This window comes from Elgaria multicarinata, chromosome 12, assembly GCF_023053635.1.
Source record: "Elgaria multicarinata webbii isolate HBS135686 ecotype San Diego chromosome 12, rElgMul1.1.pri, whole genome shotgun sequence".
NCBI classification, from domain to species: domain Eukaryota; kingdom Metazoa; phylum Chordata; class Lepidosauria; order Squamata; family Anguidae; genus Elgaria; species Elgaria multicarinata.
In genome coordinates this window covers 23,487,178-23,510,501 of record NC_086182.1, presented here as the reverse complement: position 1 = coordinate 23,510,501, position 23,324 = coordinate 23,487,178, and the positions used below count along the sequence as shown (strand labels likewise).

Genomic DNA, 23,324 nt, shown 5'->3' with positions numbered 1-23,324 from the left:
AACTAATGCATATGAGTGCTAATACGAATTAGTGCAAATCCCCCCTCCAAAAAGAAAAAGAAAGAAAGAAAAAGCGAAACTCTGATCCACAAATCTGTATGACTTGGAAAAGCCAGTCCACTGTGGAATATGAAAGTCAGATTCATGAAAATCTGAATTAATTTGAATCCATTGTAGATGTTTCTATCATGCCTAATCCTTTATATCCAACTTGATTCAAACTCTCTATCCAGGCTTCCAGAATATCACACATTGCAATGATCAGTGTAGGATGCTAGTTTATTGTTAATGACATTGCTACAACTGGAAATAGTGTTACATTGAACAGTAAGAATCCTTTGTCCTAAACTTTGTACCATGTGTGAAGGTTGTTTAGAAGAAAGTGGAAGAAAACATTTAAAATATAGATAATAGATTCTGACTAATGCAGTTGTTGTTGTTGTTTATAAAAAGGAGAAGATTGGGAGAAATAATTTTAAGACTCATGTGTGGAGCAAAACATTCTGTTGGTAGTTCTTGCAAAAGAATGGCTTTAATTTGATTACTTCAGACCTGATTTGTCTCACTGTATTCCTCACCATTCTTAAAGGTGGGGTTTTTGGGGGGTGGGGTGGGGATAGCTTAGGTTTGTTGGCTCCTTTACTGATGCACCTTGCTTTCCTTGCCTTGACTCCTGGTATGGCCACTCTGGATCCCACGGCCCTGTTCAGACAATGGTGGCTAAGCATTTTGAGCTAAACATTATGGCTTAGCATGTCATGTGAACTATGACCAAGGGCTCATCTACACCAACCAGGTCATTCCACTATGAAAGCAGTAAGAAAGTGTTATATAAAAGGCAGGAGCCACACTACTGCTTTATAGTGGTACTGAAGTGCACTGACAACTGTTGGGGCCCATGACACTTCTACACCAAGCAGGATATAGCACTATGAAAGTGATATGAAAGCGGTATGGTATGTGTCAATGGGCCCCAACAGTTGTCAGTCCACTTCAATACCGCTATAAAGCAGTAGTGTGGCTCCTGCCTTCTATATACTGCTTTCATACCGCTTTCGTAGTGGAATATACTGCTTTGTGTAGATGAGCCCTTAGTGTATCATGTGAACCAGTCCTAATCATGGTGGTTACACAACCACAATTTAAACACGCTCACTAACCAGTTGCTGCAAAAAGGTTAGTGGCCTAGCGTGTTGTCTGAACAGGCCTGTTAAGTAAGAAATGAGCACACTTGTTTTGTCAAGGAAGTTGTTTGCCTCACTTTACTGTCTCGTTTCCATCCATGACCTTTTAAACACTTCTCTATTGTGACCATTTGCAAGTGTCTGACACATACTTTGCTTTGCCTTTTGTAGAACTTGGTCTCCCCAGGAGAGGATGCTGTCTGGTCTTTGGGTTCATGTACAAGGAGAAGTACCGGCGAATGACTGAAGGTTAGTGTGATGTCTTTGCCCCCATTATTGCCACTGGTTCTGCTGTCTCCCCCTGCTTCCCACCTACTACCATCTTACTGTGCTGTTGCTAGTAATCTCCTCCATCCCCTTTCTTCGCAACATACAAAATAATAAAATAAAACAAAGTGGGATGTTTCTACTTCCTGGAAGAACCCTTGATGGACAAGACCCTCTGTCAGTAAGGTGGTTGTGTGCTTTCTTTCAAGGAGGCAGCCCTGTATTTGCAGGCCTGACAGAGGATAGGCCTCTACTCAAAGGCATTCTCTGTTTCAAGGGCTATCCAAGACCAGTTTAAACATGAAGAACCATAAGAAGTGAGAGCAGGAGGGGCTTTATTTATTTATTTATTACATTTTTATACCGCCCAATAGCCGAAGCTCTCTGGGCGGTTCACAAAAGTTGCCCATCGAAAGCACCTGGACAGCAGGTTCAGGAGGGGTGCAGTTCACTTGGTTGCAGTCTTCTCCACTATGGCCCTCACCCAACCCATAACAGCATCTATGCATGGTTAAGAATGTGCATGATCTCTCCTAGTTCAGATATCACAGAGTTGGGTGTCATCTGCGTGTTGTTGACACCTTGCCCCAAATCTCCTAATGACCACTCCCGATGATTTCATCTCAGTTTCATATAGATGTTACTTAATAATATTGTGGGGACAAAATATCCACCAAAGGGGTTTTCCGAATGCAGATGGAGGAACATCAGCCTGCAAAGTACATGTTTGGCTTCAACTCTGGAAGGGAAAGACAGCAAAGATTACAGCATGGCTTTGAAGCTGCCAGAGCAAACATCCCTCTCAGGGATGCTGATGATTCCATGGGGCCACATGAACTCCTTCCTAAGAAATAGATACATATATTCCTGTTAATTCCCTTCGCTTGCCAAGCATCCTATAAGCAACCATTGATTAATTGTTGCAATAGCTGTGGGTAATTGTGAACAGAAATCATTAAACTATTAAACGCATTTGCAATGGAGAACAGTTAGCACCACAGCTGCTTGTAGCTTAGACACTTGATGTTTTTAAGTCCCATGAAAGGAGCCTCTAGCACGGCCATCTTTACTGTGATTAGTGTCAAAACAGGAAGTTGGCAGGGGTTGGTCGCCTTACTGCTTACCCTTGACTGTAGAAGCTTATAGGGCCATGACTCAATGGTACAGCATATACTTTGTATGCTGAAAGTCCGAAATTCAATCCTGGCATCTCCAGCTGAAAGAATTCCTGTCCAAACCCTGGATCAGGGACAACCCAAGTCATTTTGCTGGCTGAAGTGAAGAACAATATGGCACCCTGTCCCACCTCATGAACAAACGCTGACTAGACTATTTCTTCAACTGGCGATGGAACAGCATCCTCCATGAAAACCTGAAGGCAGCAAACTAGCTGAGGGAGCATGGGGCAGACCATGAGACAAACATCTCTGTCTTCCAGCACCTTGCTGCCACCTTCCATTTTCTGCTGCCTGAGTGACTGCTTCACACAGCAGAATGGTAGAGCCAGCCCTGCCCTAGAGAGCCACTGCCAATCACTATTGGTAATACTTGTCTCACAGAAAACTTTAGATCAGTACTGAATATGAATGCATTTCAGAATCCTCTTACATTACCTCTGTGGCTACATTTAGGGATGGGCAAACTCCCCCATACCCTGTCTGTTGGACTCCCGTTGGTTGCCCGACCCTGCTGGGTGTGTAGGGTGAACTACAAGACAATCCGCAAGTGCCCAGTAAGAGCTTGTGACTTTCCTCTTTTGCTGCAAATTGCAGTTTTGCACAAAATTGTCAGTGTAGCTATTTACGGAAATCACAATGGCACAAACCCACAGCCGTGAATAGCACGATTTGTGCAAAATTGCAGGCATGAATGTCAAATTGCGCTATTTAAAGCTGTGATTTTGTGGAAATTGTGATTTCGGTAAAGAGGTGTACCTGCAATTTTGCACTAAAGCATGGCTCACAGCAAAAAATAATTTTAAAAAAATGAAATAAAAACTGAGATGGAAACTGTGAGCTGGCTTCTGGGTGGCCAAGCTGGCAAAAAACCACTCTGCTCCACCCTCAAACCAGATTCCTCCAACATCCCTAAGTGCGTTCAAATGGACTGTGGGACCATACTTGTAGCCCTTCCTTCCAGTGATAGAAAGCTCCTTCTGATCCTGCTGTGCATGCCTTTGTGTGGATGTCTAAAGTGGGGAAGCACTGATGCATAGAGTTCTTTTCATGGAGTACATGAAAAGATCATATCCAGATCTCTGATCGCATATGGTTCCAGGATGCTGGGAAATCAGCTCAGGCAGGATTTCACAATGCAGATGTTCACATGAACTCATGTGTGATGAGGCTGAACATGGCAGGATTTATTTATTTATTTATTTATTTATTACACTTATATACCGCTCCCATAGCCAGGGCTCTCTGGGCGGTTTACAGAAATTCTAAAACTGAGATAAAAACAAGAATACAAAATTTAAAACTCTAAAACACAGAACATACACACATAAAGCATTAAAAACCAATTAAAAACTAAACATGTGGGTAATTAGGATGTGCCGCCATATGCCTGGGCAAAGAGGAAAGTCTTAACCTGGCGCCGGAAAGATAGCCGCGTTGGCACCAGGCGAGCCTCATCAGGGAGATCATTCCACAGTCTGGGGGCCACCACCAAAAAGGCCCTATCCCTTGTTGCCACACTCCGAGCCTCTCTTGGGGTAGGCACCCGGAGGAGGACCTTAGATGTTGAACGTAGTGACCGGGTATATTCACGTCGGGAGAGGCGTTCCGTCAGGTATTGTGGTCCCAAGCCGTGTAAGGCTTTATAGGTCAAAACCAGCACCTTGAATTGGGCTCGGAAACATACAGGCAGCCAGTGCAAGCGCACCAGAGCAGGTGTTATATGGTTGAACCTTCTGGTTCCCGAAATCAATCTGGCCGCTGCATTTTGCACGAGCTGCAGCTTCCGAACCATCTTCAAAGGCAGCCCTACGTAGAGCGCATTGCAGTAATCTAACTTGGAAGTTACCAGAGCATGGACAACTGAAGCCAGGTTATCCCTGTCTAGATAGGGGCGTAGCTGGGCCACCAACTGGAGTTTCTACACATCACCCCGGGTGGCACTTCAGACACAGCCCAGCAGCTTCCTTCTACCCAACTCACTGCTTCAGACATTATTTTTGGCTAGAGAGATCCTCAGAACAGAATCCTAACTTGATTGAAGACGTCCGGATCGCTCATGACAAATGAGCAATTATATTTGCTGCCGGAAAAGGACTGCCTAGAAAGACTCTGGGATGGTCAGGCTAATTAGGTCCTTAAAACGGAACAGTCATTTGGGCTTATAAATAAAAAAATAAAAAAAATCACATAAAAATAGAAGCAGGAAGTCAGAACAGACACTATGTTAATCAGATTACAGACAGCTTTGTCCTTGTTGGATTCAAGTTACAAGTCTCTCCAGAGACAAAGCAGTGAATTCACACACACACACACACGGATATGTCTCCACAGGGAATAAAACAGTGATTGTAACATCACACATTTGGCAGCAATGAACATATATGTAGATTCTTCCCCACCCACCACCAGTAAAGGTCCAGGAGTGAGGTGACTGCATCACTATGCATGCTCAAAATTTATCCAAAGTGTTTTATATGAAATGAGAAGACATAAGTCTCTATGGAGTTGCTTGAGAGGAAAAGAGTTTCTATCAAGCCCATTAAGGCAAACAAATATTATAGCTTCTTGAAATCCCAAAGCTATGAAGGTTGTTCCACATGGAGTGTTTGAAAAAGCTACCTCATCTTGGCAGGAAATGCTGTGTGGCCATTAGTGGATGTTTAACTGAGTTTCTTGGGTCAAAAACTGGAAGCAATGCCTTAATTAGGGACACCTCCTGGGACCAACTACTCCTAGTCAGTTCTGAGGCACGTCCCAGGAAAACCAATTAACACTGACCTATATCTATCTATCACCTATCTATCTATCTATCAGTCTCTCAAAATACTAGGACCTGGGGTCATCCCATGAAACTGATTGGTGGGAGATCCAGGACAAATAAAAGGAAGTACTTCTTCACACAGCACAGCTAGACCTAAGGTTTATCCTGGGATCATCCAGGGTTCACCCCTGCCTGAGCACTGGATCCTCTATGTGTCACCTAGATGAACAGGTTTGACCCCTGGATGATCCAGGGATAAACCTTAGGTCTAGCTATGGCCATAGTTAAATTATGGAACTCACGACCACAGGATGTGGTGATGGCCACCAATCTGGATGGCTTTAAAAGGGGGTTGGATAAGTTCCTGGAGGCAAAGGCTATCCATGGCTACTAGCCCTGATAGTTGTGTGCTACCTCCAGTACTCACAGCAATAAGCCTGTGTGCACCAGTTGCTGGAGAACATGGGCAGGAGGGTGCTGTTGCGCCATGTCCTGCCTTGTTGGCCCCTGGCCGACGGCTGGTTGGCCACTGTGTGAACAGAGTGCTGGACTAGATGGACCCTTGGTCTGATCCAGCATGGCACTATTTATGTTCTTAAGTACTATTACTTCAATGAAAGTGGCAGCCATTTTGTTTATGAAACTGTCATGCTTAGTGTCAATTGAACCCTCCCTGAGGGAGATTTTCCATTTGTTCTACATATTTGTCCCAACTGTGATTCAGGTTTCACACACACACACACACACACACACACACAAAGCTTCTGTTAGTGTTCAAAACGCCATCATTCACAGCAATAACACAATGAGATCTCAGTGATCTTTAAAATTCTATCCCCATGCTAAAGATTTGGTCTTTGTTCATGAAGCAGACTGACAAGTGTATGACATTGGCTTAAAATGTATCATTGAAGTTGTATATTTTGTTCATATCAGCCTCTGTTTAAAAATTTATCATTCCATCTAAGTATACAGTCTGCTTAATGGGAATTTCATAGAACCCCCATCAGTGGTTAGTTTAAGAGGAAGAGATGAAACAGGAGCCTGAGATTGCTGAACAAAACAATCAGCTTCTTTAAGACATGGGCCCAAAACTTATTTTTTGTTCTGTGCAAATAAAAGTATTGAATAAGACAAGATATGTGCTTAAGAAAAAAAATATTAGCGTGCTCCTGGTAACAATTGAGATATCCAAGGTGGAAGAAACTTATGCTGAAGAGGTAGATTATTCTAAATAATTATTTATTTTGCTCATGAAACTAAAGCTACACAACCCTGTCTTACTGTATGCACTTTCCTGGTGCACCTCAAATATATAAAGAACTAGACATGTTCAATGCTGTGTACAATTGTTGTAAAAGCAAAACAAGCCAAGGATGAGATTTCACCATTCTTACTCACTCACCTTGTATCACTCTTTTCTGGAAGTTCTTACTAGTTAGAAAGAAACCTTGTGTATAGCTTGTCAAACCAGTCTCTATTTTTGACATTGCATCATCTAATTTCGTGAATGGTGCAACCCCTTTACCATCATTTATAGCTGGTATTGCTTCCGTCCTTTTGAAAATATTGTGATAGTTTCCATATGATGATGAATGGAGATGGTTGGAGAATGGTGCGGCATCATTCCAAGAAGGAGGTGCTTTCTGATCATCCCAGCTTCTCGATTAAAGAGCAGCACTCTTTCTTTGTGTCTGGATCACTAGGTAGCTACGGTCTTTGAGATACAAGGAGGAAATTAAACTGGTGACAGTTGTAGTCTGAACAGAAGAGCGGTAGAGTTGTTGGGTAATGATAGCCTTGAAATAAAGAAGCGTTAGACTTAATCCTCTACCATCTGTCTTCATTCTGCTAATAACCCACTCAATCAGACACTGCAGACTGTTTGTTAACATTCAGAAACAGATACATAATCACTAGGAACGTGCCATTTCTCCAGTTGGGGACTGATCCTTATAAAGGCAGACATTCCCCTTTAGCAAATATGGTTTTACCTGAAGACAAAGTATAACATTGCAAGCAAAACTTGCACAATACTGATTAGCTACCAACCCAAAATACAACCCATCAGTCTATCTATGGCGCCCCACAAGTGTTGAATAAACTACCTGCTTTTGCTACCTGCCTTTGATGCCTAAACAGATTCAGTTGTGTTCAGCTAGGTGGGTTACAACAGATCTCCCAGGCTGATGTAGGTGTGCCTAGGTAACAGTTCTTGGGTTCAATAAAAGTTATCAGGTTTGAGATCGTATCTTCATGTTTGCCACTGCTGCTCATTCTGCATGAACTGGAAAATCATGCAAATCAACCAGCGATGGAACATGAAGTTTGTGCAAATTTCTCAATTTGTGTGGCTTACCTCCATGGACTGAAGCAGAGCTGATTCAGTCTACAGGGGGAAATTTGTGCAAACTAGGAAATGTGCACAAAAGTGAATTGAGAAAGTTGCACAAATGAAACATAAGCACATACCCAGCAAGTTGCGAATATGTTTGACAGACACAATGCTGTGCTCATGATTGCATTTGGGGCTTTGAACATGGCATGCTTGCATGTTCTATGAGCAAAATTGAAATTCTCATGCATCCCTACTTCCAGTATTCTGACCAATGAGTGCTAAGGCGTTGATATGATTAAAAGAAAGACCAGCTTGCTTAATTTCCCTCCATCACATGACCAGTGAAGGAGAAAGGTTTTCTGCATTTTGTCAATTATAGCATTCATTTTGCCCCAGTCAGCACTGGCTGGTGGTATAAGCACTGATCATCCTGGCTTGGGGACGCCTTGATAGGCTCAAATTATTATATAAAGGCTTACTGAAATCCAATTTTATTTTATTAATAAAACGATATACTATTAAAAGGGAAGGGCTGTAGCTCAGTAGTAGAGCATATGCTTTGCGTGCAAATCTACCCACTAGCATCTTCAAGTAGGGAAAACTAAAACCACAGTGAGCTGCTGTCAGTCAGTGCTGGTAATGCCGGTCTAGATGGATCAAGAAAGGGTTCCATTTGCCTGTTCGACTCAGTATGAGACAGATTCCCATGTTCCTACATTACAGCAAGTTTAATAAATTGGACTTGTTGTACACAGCTGCTCCCAGAGGCTCTACAGAGCGATGTGGTGTGATGGAAATCACAAAATAAAGAAAGGGTGTTGCTTTTTCATATTGATTTCCAATGCCACCTTAGTCAAACGTAAGCTCCCCCACCAAATAGCTGCCTGTGGGTCCAACTCTAGTCTTCTCCCAAAGTCCTTGGTCTGTGGTGTGTGTTTGAGTGAGCCAGACAAGGTCTCATTCCCTCTTTCGTTCACCCTCTCCTGCATCTGACTCCTTGCCAGATCTGTATCAACTAGTTAGCAATCAGCACTGTAGCAATTATGGCGAGGTTTTGGCAGCCACTCATAAAATGACTAACAAGAGCTATTAAGCACAAGGAGGTGTCAGCCTGCTCCTCTGCCACCTGTTCAGCAAGCCGGTGGATGATAGTAGGTACTCAAGACGTTCTTCCCATGCACAAAAGAGCTGGCATGCAATCAACCCACTATTCCCTTCTCAATTACGATCCTTTTCTCTTCCCCCTGCTTCACTCACGTCTTCTACAAGATGTACGTTTCTGTTTAAAGAACACATTCTAAATGGCTGTGCTGTATCAAACCAATGGGACATTTTCAGGGTAGACAATAGCCAGGTCTGAGATGCATAACTAGTTGCCATTCGCCCCATGCAGGCATTCAAAAAGTCTAAACATGGAGGGTCCATGAATGCCATGCAGGGAGGCCCCACCAACTCCACCCTATTTTGGAAACCAAAAAGGAGGACAACATGGCTGGCCCTCAAGGAGGTATGCCCACCCCAACATGCTCAGCTCTCAAGGCAGGCCCATCTTGACATGAAAGCCCCGAAGGGGGCATGGCCTTGGTCACATGTCTAATTCTACACCACACGATTAAAACAAACCTGTTCTACAAAATATGTTAATGTAAAAAAATCACCCTGCTCAACCCTCTGACCTTCCTGTGTGAAAAGCGACATTCTGAAGGGAGATTTTAATAACATTCGACTGAACACAGAGCTGTAGCTCTACAGTCCTCTCCTCAGTCGGGATTGTGCAAAATTCTAATTGTGGAGAGGACCATAACTGCATTTAGTCAAATGAGGTTGCAATCTACTTTCAGATGTGGGGAGGTTAGGAGTTGGAAGAGGCGGGACGGTTGCCCATGGCCTTACCGTCCCTCTATATTTACAATTTAATCTGGGGTGACCATATTTTGGAAATCAAGAAGGAGGACAATATGGCCACCCTCAAGGAGGCATGCCCACCTCAACATGCCCAGCCCCCAAGGCGGGACCATCTTGACATGACTGGCCCCTAAGGGGGTGTGGTCTTGGTCATATGACAGTATGGCCACCCTCAAGAAGGTGTGCCCCACCCCAACATGCCCAGCCTTAGAAATTCCTTAGAAACCGAATAAAATCTCTTAGTCCAATTGGCCTACCTTAAAGGGCTGTTGTGTTGTTAAAACAGTTTGACTAAATGCTCATCGTCATCATCTAGTAACCACTTTCCACAGATAAACATGCACAATTTAGGGAGGATGGTGAGAAGAGAGGAAAGACCAATCTCAAAGCCCTACTTTCATGCCACTTGTAACTATTTATTATTACTGCATTTATATCCTACCTTTTTTCCTCCGAGGAACCCGAGGTAGCATACATAATCTTCCGCCTCTCCATTTTATCCTCACAAAAACAACCCTGTAAGGTCGGTTGGGCTGATAGTCTGTGACTGGCCCAAAGTCACCTGCATGGACAAGTGGGGACTAGAACCTGGATCTGGCAAGTCCCAGTCCAACACTCAAACCGCTGTGCCCACACTGGATTGGACAACGTCAGGGCCTGTCCCCATAGAAAATGAACGGAAATCCTCCAGCCCACAGGCTGGATGCAGCCCCTGGGGGTTTCCATCCCTGTGCAAGCTTCTTTTGCTGTTAACTCTGATCACTGATTGGGGATAAGGGGATATTTAAAAGCATTTAACCTTTAAATATCCAGCAAAGGATGGGAGAGTTGCAAAGATTTTGAGCAGTGCCTTTTGCAGGCAAGAGAGCTGCTGCACAGAATTAAGATGTGCATTTTACAGACCAGAGACCTGCTTACTTGTGAATAGATGTGCAGAGACTTTGAATTTGGGGTGCTCTTTAAAAGTGTTGCGGAGTAATTCAGACATTCAGAAGTCTTGTCCTGCTTGCTTCTGAGTAGGGCTAGACACACAGAGAGACGTGCGGGCAGGCAGCGCTGTTTGCACCTACCCGGTGGCCAGGTAGAGCACGCTCCTTCTGTGCCTCCCCGCCCACAGCCCCCTTCCTCCTCCCTCAGCAGCAGGAAAGGAGGCGCCACACCACCCGCTACACTTGTGCGCACGAGGAGGAGCGAGCAGGAGGAGGAGAAGCAGGAGAAAGAAGGTAGGGGCGGCCGTGGCAGCTCGGCTGACTCACCTCATTTTCCCCACAGTTGATCTCTTCGTGGCCGCCTCTGGCTCACGTTCCCCCTCCCCCAATGCACAACAGGACGTTTCCCCAGGCCTGAGATTCAGCGGGGGGCACGTCTGGCGGTGGCGACTTAGTGTAGATCTGGCCCAGGTAAACTGACAGGAAGCAAGGAGGAGCAAGGACAAGACACTCAGAGGGGAAGGAGATGGAAACACATCTTCCAAGATCCTCCCCCGCACCACTTTGGGCGTTTCCTTGGCCTCCATGATCGCGGCGGGGAAGAAAAGGGCCGGAGCGGCGTGGGGGAGATCAGAACTCCTGGATATTTTAATTAATTATTACATTTCCCCCCCAGACGCTGGATCCCCCCCCCCCCCAATTTCCAGACTTATCCTGGGGGATCCGGATTTATGGTCACGCTCATTCAATCCTTCAATCCTATGTGTGGAAAGAAGGAAAGAAGGAAAGAAAAAAAGCAAATGTCCTACAACTCCCAGTTGGGAGCATGCTGGGTGTTGTAGGACTTTTAATGTCTAAGCATGCATAGGACTGAACTTTTACTCTTCAGAATGTCCTCATAGTGTTTTTGGCTGTGCACCCCCTACCTGAACCACTTCAGAACCTGATCCAGACCTTCTGGATCACGCCCAAACCGGTTTGGGTCGATCCAAATCTCCCCCAATCCTCTCCAGAACCGGATCCAGAGCGAGATCCGGAGGTTTGGATCGATATTCGGCCCCCATTTTGCCACCCCTTCCCCACTTACTTGCCTCCGCTGCAGACAGTGGAGGCAGGTAAGTGGGGAAGGGGGGACAAAATGGGAGCTGAATAAGCCCCCCTCCCCCTCCACTTACCTGGCTCCATTGTGGTCTTGGCAGCAGCTTCAACTGCGGCCCAGGCCTCAGGCTGGACCAGCCTGAAGCCTGGGCTGCAGTTGAAGCTGCCGCCCAGTCCATGACGGAGCCAGGTAAACCCTTTCTCCCCTTACCTGGCTCCGCCAGCATCGCTGCACCCACCACAGTGGCCGTGGCAGACGGGGGAGCCAGGTAAGCTCCCCTCCCCACTTACCTTGCTCTGAAGCTTCGGACCGTTTCAAACCGCTTTGAGTCAATCCGGACCTCCCCTGATCCACTCCGGAGCCAGGCTTCAGAGGTCCGGATCGGCCCGCTCCGCTTCAGATCCTGGGATCTGTAACAGAGCAGAGCACACACCCCTGGTGTTTTTAACTTTTTCCTTATCAGGACTAATTCACACACATCTGGGCATATAGCTTACACATCTGGGATGGTGCAGGAGCAAGGTTCAGAGCTGCCTACCAAACAGCTTCCACTTGCATGATCTGTCCATCTCAAAACAGAGTGGATGGGCTTTGGAACCCATCAGTGGATGCTGTTCTTGTAGAGGAAATATTAATGTAGATTCACATTGAAGGTTATGTGTGTGATAAGGAGTTGGGGGAGCATGGGCCTGCATCTTTCTCCTGTGTCTGCCAGCCTTCAGTTTAACATGCAAGATGGATCTACACCGAGACATGGCATTTCTGTCAAGTAGCAGATTCGTTCAGCTGAAATGGAAGGCAGCTTTAGTGGGTGGTGTATTGCCAGATTGCACTCTCTCGCTGACATGCCTGGGTGTGAAGCATTCTGGGATATCTGTAGCAAACACCACCTACTCAGGATTAGGGAGCATCATTAATGATTCACATGCATAACCTATGCTGTCATCTGCATTGACAACTCGCAACTCAATAAGTACACATAATAACACATGCTCATAGGCTTCTTTATTACAAACAAGCAAAACATACTCGAAGCATGAGGTGATGTTAATGATTCTCCACACATTCCCTATAATGTCTGCCTAGATGAATGTACAAGTCAATATGCACATCAAAATAATTCTCAGTTATCAATTATCCTTGCACCACTCTAAAATAAATTATGTCTTAATGTCAGTACTGTACTTCAGAGGTACTTTGCCCCTTGACTGGGGGAAGGGGTGTCATTTGCTGCTCTGCCTCAGGCGCAAAATGCCTTGGGATGGCCCTGCTATTGACAAGTCAGTGTGGCGTAGTGGCTAGAGTGTTGGGCTGGGAGTCGGGAGATCCAGGTTCTATTCCCCATTTGGCCATGGAAGCTCACTGGGTGACTTTAGTCCAGTCCAGACTCGCAGCCCAACCTACCTCACAAGGTTGTTGTGAGGATAAAATGGAATGGAGGAGGAAGAGTATCATGTGTGTTGCCTTGGATTCCTTGGAGGACAAAAGGTGGGATATAAATGTAATAAATAAAATTAAGAATACAAAATATAGTATGAAGAGACATTGCACCATTCTAGTGCTGAAGTGTATTCCCATTCTTTCTTTTTGCAAGGGCAACAAAACAGATAGGATGAAGTGTGCGTACTCTTTGGAGAGTCAGTGTCCTAATCTACAAATTTACACCATTGATGCAGGGATTTTATTCTGGTGTTTCAGACACATGCACAGACACACAGTTTCAAGAGTAAAATCCAACACGAGTCCTACTTAGAGCAGACCCACTGAAATTAATAGGACTTGAGTTAGTCATGTCCCAACTGAAGCCCCAGTCATTTCAATGGGTCTACTCTAAGTAGGACTTATGTTGATTTCCCCCCAAAGAGTCCATAGAAAAGACAAATTTGGAACCTAGAATCTCTGGGCTATTTTATACGCAATGGAAAGGTTGCTTTTGCCTGGATGGCTTTCTCTTATGTTACTAAAGCAAGCTTATCATGGCAAAGTCATCAGTAGCACTCAGAGGAGAACCAGGAAAGAATTGTGCCAGGGACTCAAAGCCAAGAAACATGCTGAAGTGAAGAAGACTTGTTCTTCAGGCAAAGTCCCAACCCAAACAGAAGCCTTGTATAGGGTTTCCTGCCTAGAGCCTGAGAATACATCACTGTCAGAAAGATGCTGCATCTGCAATTTATGGTTGCTTACTGCCAAGGGACAGCTGCATGCAGAGCAGAAGTTCTCCAACTCTGGCCTCAGTAGCTCCCAAGAATGGTAGCAACAATGTTTATTTTATTTTGAACACTACCTCATAAGGCTATTTGAAAGTTTGTTAGAGCAGGCAGTACTGGGCTAGCTGAATGTCAAATAGTGAGCCTTCCCAGTGTGTATGTAAAGCAATGGAGTAAATAGGCTTTATTATGCAAAACAATCCATCCATCAGCAATTCAGATATACTGTCCTCATCAGCTTCTAAAGCTAAGATCCCTGACTAAGCTAACACAACTTAATTAGTTTACCTAAAGATCCCTTTAGGGATGCACCACAATATAAGAGGAAGTTGTTGCAATTCTGAAACTATTCTGAAGCCCAGAACCTTGAAGGCTTTCTCCATCCTGCCCTTAGGGAGCATTTTCCCTTATAGACAGCCCGTGATGGCCACAATCCATTCTCCTTGTCCCACCTGCTTTCTTCTAACCATGGCTCAGCATGTCATCTGAACAGGCCCGGCATGAGGCAGGTGTGCAGAACCTCTTTCAGCCCAACATTTGAATAACATTTTGGGGACCACATTCTAGTGGTAGGTAGGCCAAAGAAGTGGGGCCAAAATATAGTTTAAAAAAAAAAATCCAGCAGATGATGATGATGATGATGATGATGATGATGATGATGATGCATAAAGCTCTTCACTCTTCTAGACTGGGGAAAATTGCACAAAAGAAGTGGGAAATCAACAACTGATGGTCAGGAGAAAGTGCGTGAGACCAGGAGAAGGGACTGTGGCTACTTGGAAAACTCTGGGGAGCAAATTGTTACCCTCAAGTGGGCTGGATTGGGCTCCCATGCCTGAGGTTTGTACCCCTGGTGTGAGGCAGCTTAACTTATTCGTAACTCCACAAAGGAGATCTGGGTTTCTTTGTTGTTGTTGTTTTACATTCCACCTTGAACTCCCGCCTGTCCCTTGCTTTTGTATATACAGGATTCAGATCTGGAGTTGCGGGACGGGGAAGAGGAAGGCACTTAGGCATGCAGATGAAAGCTGTTTTATGGTTTATAATTATCTTGCACCAACCCTCCAAATAATTATAACTTGTGCATATTAATAATTGATCTAGAATGGCAGCCCTGCGCCACGGAGCCCACGACAGAACGGGGGGGGGGGGAGTTCAAGCTGGGTTTGCATAATGTACCTTGGTCTACACTGAACAACTGGTAAAATGGCAACACAGGCGCATGCATTTGTATGCATGCGCCCTCTCCTCCCCCCCCCCCCCGCAGGAGTCAGTGAGCTATTAGAACAATTAACTGGCGCGTCCATTAAAGGAAAGGCAGCAATTATTTTGTTTCTAATTTAGAATAAATATAAAAGCCCACTTGTGCAGCTGAGTGGCTTATTTGTCCTGCTTAAAGGGATCTAATGGGGTGACGGTTGTCAACAGAGAAAGAGCTTCTCTATTTCCATTTGTTTTCCTGTTAATTTGGTCTCTCTTTCCTACCCCCTCTTCTGTTTTCTAATGAAACTTGGAAGAAGGGGAAAGGGAGGTGTGGGGGGACTTTATCACTACAGAGTTTATCATAAGCCAAAGGCATGCAAAATCGAGGCAGTTAAATTGCACAAAAGCAAGACAAAAGATGAAGACGAAGAAAAAAGAATTGCTATTGAGAAAACGCTTTGGCGGCTGAATGGTTTGTCAATGGAAGGTCGAGGAGTTATTAGCTTCTCAAGCAACATGTTCAGGCAGCTGATTGCACGAGTTCTGTTTGCAAAAGTCAGTGGGAATGCTCAGACCCTCCCCTCTACAAAGAGGCTCAGAAAAACAGGGTATTGCTATCAGGCATCCGTGGTGGAGCCTTCAAATCACATTCCCAAGGATGGAGCAAAGGGACCGTTTTGGGATCAATAGATCTGTGAATTTCAGTTCAGCTCAGTTTCTCAGTTTCCTGATCTTAGAACATAAGAAGAGCCCTGCTGGATCAGGCCAAGGGTCCATCTAGTCCAGCACTCTGTTCCCACAGTGGCCAACCAGCTATCGGCCAGGGATGAACAAGCAGGACATGGTGCAAGAGCACCCTCCCACCCATGTTCCCCAGCAACTGGTGCACACAGGCTTATTTCCTCGAATACTGGAGATAGCACACAACCATCAGGGCTAGAAGCCATTGATAGCCTTTGCCTCCATCTTAAGTTCATTTCAGCCCAATTCTGCATCCATGTGTGATTTCCCCCCCCCCCAAAAAAATATATTAAATTCCTCATGAAAATTTATGAACATTTTCATGCACGGCTCTCAAAAAATATGCATTCTGCATGCACTTTCCCCAATATGTACACATTTGTGTGCACTTTTTGCAAATCTACACCCATTTTGACAATCTATTCGCTTTATCATAATACCTTTCTCTGTGCAATGTTCATGATTATTTGCCCGCATTTCTTTCACTATGTGGAATTTTATGTACACTTTCCCCTAATGTGTGTGTTTTTGTGCACCATTTCATTGAATGGAGAACTGGATTGCAAAATTAGAAAAGGTGTCAATTTTGGGGTAGAACCCTATTCTAGTTCACTTAGTTTTCAGAAGTACAGATCTGGTAGATTCACATAAATATTGGACTGAACAAATCTGGACCCTAGCCCCATTCTCAGCAATGCTAACTTTTGAAGAGGCCAAGTAATGGACATAGGATGGGTCCATCTTAAATAGCCTCTAATTTTTCAAATCAAAACAGCATTTTTGCAGAATCGGGAGATGTAGAAATATTGTCCAAAAAGCCTCTGTGCAAATGCTCCCTTCCTCTGATATTCTTCAATGTCACTGTTTTCCATTACTGCTGCAACTTCATCCTTCTTGGAATACAACAGATGAATGAGATGCATCACAGTGCAACATGGCTGATCCGATTCAGCTATGTTGCATTGTGACAAAAACTAGGGTGTTTTCAGTGGAAAGAAATGCATGCAAATCATGGCCATAGCTAGATGTGGCTTTATCCCGGGGCGATCCCCAGGATATTCACGTGATGCACAGTAAATTCACGTGATGCACAGGGGATCCTGGGATCAAGGAGGGATGATCCCTCCCTTGCCCCAGGATATGGCCCTACACTTTAGGCCTGCTTTTTCCATGGTCTCAGGATGATCCCAAGACCGTGGAAAGTGTGGCCTACCATCATGATTTGTCCCGGCTCCTCGCAGTTACTCGCGAGGAGCTGGAACCAGCGCATGGGGCACAGAGCTCCTCAGGAGCTCTGTGCCCATTGTGGGGGTGGGGTGGGGGGAGCAGGTTTTTTTTTTAAAAAAAGTTACCTCTTGTGCACAAGTGCTCATGAGTGGCTTCCTCTTTAAAAACAAAATGGCGGGCATGACGTCCTCTCCCTCTCTGAGGTCATTGTGCGCTGTGTGAAAACAGAGGGGGGAGATCTCATGATAAAAAATATTGCGAGATCTTCACCCCTCCATTGCGCCAGACAGGTAGGTCTAGCTGAGGCCCATGTGTGCATTTAGGGGGGGGGAAGTGCATGGGGATATGTACACATTTCCATGTGGAAAACAAATGGCTCCAATCTTGCAGAAGCTTGGTGATGGAAAAATGAGAACTTCAATGAGATCAGGCTCAAAAGATCTGCCTATTCCTAATCAAAGTATCTATACCTTATCAGACATAAGTTGTAATACCTGGCCAGAGGAAATGTTATTGCACATGATTGTCCCATTTGGTTTATAGGACCTTTGCAATGGATTTCCAAGTAATTCTATTATGTGATCTTATAGTCTGGTTAGTTGATCTCCCTAATGGGCATCAGAGCGCCACTCAAACGCGATCTTTACCCCTCTGCTGTCAGTGGAAATGAAGTTTCTGCCTGCTCCGTCACTTGGCAGTTGTGTGTTGGGGAGCTTCCATTTCTCCAAGCACTGTCACTTTCATCTTACCAAGGAGATACAGTTGCAAGTGATTAGGAAAGGCAGATCCTGTATAAGCTGAATGGAGCCTTTTGTTCTTCACCCACCAAAGGGAATTCTAATGGGAGCTGGGGGAAGCTGCAGCACGCACCCAAGCAATTGTTTAAAATGCATCTTTATCAGCAGAATGAGTCTCTCGGTGGCATGCATGTTAATCAGACACTGATGCAAGTTAATCTTGAATGGAGAGCAAATATTTTTGTTTTGTCTGCTGTCAGGTAGGTGCAAGGAGCTTCTTCTGAGCTAGTTCGAAACCTTATTGAAGAAGCAGGCACCAAACTGAAAAAGAAATGAGTGTATATAAGTGAGTATGGGCAAAGCCAGAGATCATAGAATCATAGAATAGTAGAGTTGGAAGGGGCCTATAAGGCCATTGAGTCCAACCCCCTGCTCAATGCAGGAATCCACCTTAAATCATCCCTGACAGATGGTTGTTCAGCTGCCTCTTGAATGTCTCTAGTGTGGGATACATACCCATATACAAAAATGTGTACAATAGGGAAAATAATGTTTAAAATGCATTATATTAGGAAAGTTGCTTGCAATAATGTGTACATTAGGCAAAAATGCATTTAAAAATGAGTGTGTTGGGAGACATGTGCAAAGAATGCTTGTGCATTTTTATGTGAACTTAAGAATCAAACATCAAAATTTGGGATAAACTGAATTTAAGTTTGGAATAATGAGAAACTGGAAGAAACCAAAATTGATGGATTCCGTCATCGCCATTTTATTTATTTATTGCATTTCTATACCACCCAATAGCAGAAGTTCTCTGGTCAGTTCACAAAATTAAAACCATCAAGGACAATTCTAGGTATAAAACAAACCACAATGTAAAAACACAATGTAAAAGCACAACCAGGATAAAACCGAGCAGCAATGTAGAAATTTATACAGATTCAAAATACAGATTTAAAACAGCAAAGCCTAAAATGGTAAACTTAAAATACTGGGAAAATAAAAAGGTCTTCACCTCGTGCAGAAAAGAGTACAATGTAGGTGCCAGGCAAATCTCTCTAGGGAGCTCATTCCACAGCTCGGTGTCTCAGCAGAGAAGGCCATCCTCCTCGTAGTCACCTGCCTTACTTCCTTTGGCAGGGGCTCACAGAGAAGGACCCCTGAAGATGATCTTAGGGTCCAGGCAGATACATATGGGAGAAGGCGTTCCTTCAGATAACCTGGCCCCAAGCCATTTAAAAACAGAAACTGCTGCTCTCGTTTTTGCTGGTAAACCCTCCTCCACTTCCAAAAATATTTAAATTCTTGCCTACTTCCTGCAAATTTTGTAGAATGCCTTCCCACTTTCAACGGACTATGGATGTGGTAGCAAAAGTGGGAGAGGGTTCTTTCCCCAGCACTACATTAAAAACTGCAGCAAATGGCTTCAGACCATTTAGAGAAATGCAAAATCAGTTCTGAATTCAACATTAGTAAGAAAGGAGCAGATCAGGCCCATTCATAGTGGACCCTGCAAATATCAAACTCTGCAGGCATCCCTCGATGTGAAGAACGCATGTCAGCCTGGCAGAAAGCTTATCAAATATTTGCCATGTTCAGAGCTTTGGGCCTTGGAAATCCATCTATTCTTTGTAAGGCACTCTCACAGTTAAGCAAAAATCTGTACATAAGCAGAGAGTATCAAAAGGATCAGATGTCTTGCACTGGTATTTGCTTTTGGTGGTAAGCTGAACATGTAACTTTTGGCTCTTTATTGCCCAGTTCTTTTCAGCAAGGAGTAATAGGAAATTAAGCAAAAGATCAGCCCTTTTTATATACACATTCTCCCCCCACCCTCTGCACTGAGGTTTTCTTTCTAAAAGTGTCTATTACAGTACCAGAGATGCCCTAATAGCACCTATTCAGGCATAATTGTCCTCTCTGTTAAGGGCCATGGCCCTTTTCACATCCACTTCCATGTCTCTGGGTACCATAATAAACTCTTTCCCAGCAGGTAATATTTCATAAGCAATGCAGGTCACTCCATTGACTCAGCCTCCACTGGACCAGAACCCACAATTGCAGGTCTGTTTATACCATTAAGCCAACTTAAAATGATGCTATAAATCCTCCAGCAATCTGTCTTAGCCTCTCTAAGAAACTAAAACTGAAACTATTCTCAGAACTCCCATAATTTTTGTTTGTTTGTTTGCCTTGAAGATCTTTGTCCAGAGCTGAATATACCAAATGCTGGTTAGCACCTATTTAAATGGCAGCATATATGGTGACCATAACCATGTGCTCTTCCTATGTTGTTGGTTTTACACTAGCATACTAAACAGACCTTATATATTCATTAAAACTTTTGTATCCCACCCTATATTACTCAGATCTCTGAGTGGCTTACAGATAAAATCAGAACAATGTAAAACAATAAATAATATACACAGATCTTAGTATCGAAAGCTGCCATTCTGTGTCTAGGGCTGGGTAAATCTGTGTATTTTCTCTCCAGGTCACCTATTTACTGCCAAGGTTACCCATAATTAAGTTCTATTACCCATTGCAAGACAGAGGTTAGAAATAAAGAGACGACACACAGAACTTTGGGTTTAAACAGGGCCACTTATCCCCACTTTGATCTGCAAAGGGGGATCCTATCGGTCATCCAGCCTGGCCTGCTTACAGACCTTTCTGTGTAGGGTGAGCATTCTTGGACAGTGGGTTGGTGCTGCATCATTCGCCCTCCCACTGGCTGCCCCCTTTTAGGGTAGAGAGACCTTCTGGTGTCACCCCCAAACCCAGGCCACAAGGCTCAAGGTGGGTGAGAAAGGTTGGCCTCAGAGGTAATCTTTATCTCCCAGCCCGACCACAAGGCTCAACACTGGGAGCCCTCAGGAATTACCTGTCACCACAACAGTGCCCGTGAATGCTCACCATTCAAAATCCCCCTGGATGCCTGTTCCTACCTAGAAATAACCAAATGTGACCAAATTAGCAAACAATGCCAAATCAACCTAATTATGCTCCCAGACTCTTACAGTGTGGAGTAAGTGAAAAAACTCATGCACAATTGAGAACGTGATTAAAAAATTCCTACTTGGCCCCGAAAGGTGACACAGAACTCACACTGCCTACAGGGAGGGAGGGAGCCGCGTGAGCAATGTGGATCTGGGAGGGGTAAGTGCCCATTTATCGGCCTGGAATTAACCCCTCCCAACCTAGTGGCACCACCCGTAATTGCCCAATGGGAATTGGGCACGTCTCTCCACTCACCCCGGCCACAATTAGCCTCCCCATGCCCAGGCCTTGCCGGGCATGGCAGAATGGCATTTCCACATTAATATGCAATTTTTAAAAACTCATCCATTTAAGTACAGTACTGTCTGTTACTATATCAGGAGATGTCAAGCCTAGAACCATTAGCCCATAGATCAGTATATGGATTCTGTATTGGCTTAACCAGTACAGCTGCAGGTTGGAGGACTATTGACATGAACAGCTACTGGGATAGCCATTGGCTATACTCAAGACAGGCAAGGCTATAAAAAAATGTTTCTGTTTAGCCTGAGAGTCTATATAGGCAATCTCCTGGCTCTGATTCCTGGTTCTGACTCCTGGCTCCCACTTGATGGCAGCCTACAGTTCAACAATGCCAACATCAGGGCAGTTGTGGAGTCCAGCCCTTCATAGAATGCATCATTTCAGGCCACAGGTAAGGGGATTACATTGCTGAATGCCAAACACCTGTCAAAAGATCCTAGCATGTAGAAAGCATTTAGGATTATAACTTAGTATTTTCCATGATTCTACATCTCTGAGCAGAAATGTGGGAGAGCACATGCATTCTGAAGTGGTACGATCCAGTCCTACAAGGGCTGCACCATATGATTCTCCTAAACACATAGCTAGCTAAGTCTTCAGTAGATTCTATGATTCATTTGTGTATACCGTAATTCTATAAATAGATGGATGCATCTAGTGGTGAAATGTGTTTTGTCTCTTAGCTTGAACTGGGAGGGGTTGGCGTACAATGTGGTTTTATAGAGATTTGAATAGGAAGATAGTGAAATATTGCATGACTAATAATTCTCATCAATATTTATGAGAGGCCGACTGTGTAGCATATACAAGTCTTTAGCTTTGTTAGAGAGGGGTGGGTGGGTGAGGAAAACCTATTGATATTTTTGGAAGCAAATGTTAAATGAAATATTTAGGATGGCCTGGAAATAAATGTTCCAAGCATTCGCCTCCAGTTCAGTCTGGGACATGCACAGGAATCTTTAAAGGGGTTAGACAGAGTTTGAAGAAAGCCTTGCCAAAGATTCCAACTGGGAGCTAAATGGCCCTGATGTAGAGATCCTCACCCATGGCCGCGGGTTGAGCATTCCCCATCTCCCCTGCCGAACAACCATTTGGAGTTGCCTGTCATGTCTGACAACATTGATCACCTGTAGCTCTCCTTTCTGCAATCAGTGCTTTCATTTCCGTCTCATCCAAAATGAAACTTTTCCGCCTACCCACTTCTTTTCCCAAAAGCTTGCATACCTCCCAAGATCAGCAGATAAAAACATTCTTCTCTACTTTTTCAGTACTGACCATGTTTTTTGTATACTTCTTCCATGTCCTCCCATAGTGGTCTCTTTCCTAAACTAAGAAATCCCTGACGACTTTAGCCTCTCTTCATGAGGAAGGTGCACCAGACACTTAGGCCATAGCTAGACCTAAGGTTTATCCCTGGATCATCCAGGGGTCAAAACTGTTCATCTAGGTGACACATGGGGGATCCAGTGCTCAAGCAGGGGCGAACCCTGGATGATCCCAGGATAAACCTTAGGTCTAGCTGTGGCCTTAATCATTTTGATTCCCCTTAATGCTGTGTTCTAAGCCTTGCTGCCTTCCATATAGCCTGTTAGTTTGTTTCTACTTTTTTTTTAAAAAAAATACCTGATTTGGCTTCCTCTATCCTTCATGTTAAGCTTCATGTTCTAACTAGATCCCAGTCTGAGGAATTAGCAAGGCTTGATGAATAAGAATTGCATTGTATAGGCAAGATTATTTCCTTCTCTCCCACTTGTCCTCAAATAAATTGCATACAAATTGTTTCCAATTTTTTTTTTGCCCGAATGAAATTTATCTAATAATGTATTCACAGTTTTCTTGACCACTGAATAAGTTATTGGTGGATATTGCTTTGATTATAGGGCCCTCGCTAACAATTGTTTTTCATTTACGTGATGTGCCAGAGACATTGATCTGGGATGCAATTAAAGCTGTACTGGGGTCAGGGACACATTTATAACTAGGCAAACAACCTGACTGGGCCTTAGACAGCCTTGGGCAGCACTTTATGATGGGAGTATTTATCTGCTCCCCATCTTCAATGCACTGGCTTGATCAGCTGCAACAACCTGCCACACATAGCAGATTCCGTTTTTGCAATCTTCTTACTTCCGTTAAATGCAGAGAAACCTCTGTGGTGGGCACAATCACCTACATTCCTTTCTAAAGGGATGAGGTTTGAAGTTTGCCTACAGATGTTCAATATTCAGTAGCCCTGCCAGGA

At 44.2% G+C, this 23,324-nt stretch overlaps 1 protein-coding gene across 1 annotated transcript in view; it reads left to right on the top strand.

The window, feature by feature from the left end:
* KIRREL3 (kirre like nephrin family adhesion molecule 3) overlaps nt 1–23,324 on the top strand; it is a 772,855-nt gene that overhangs the window by 428,895 nt on the left and 320,636 nt on the right. Inside the window, exon 2 of the mRNA XM_063139310.1 lies at nt 1,356–1,433. Within this exon, the coding sequence (XP_062995380.1) occupies nt 1,356–1,433 (78 nt within the window). The remainder of the gene's footprint in view (nt 1–1,355; nt 1,434–23,324) is intronic.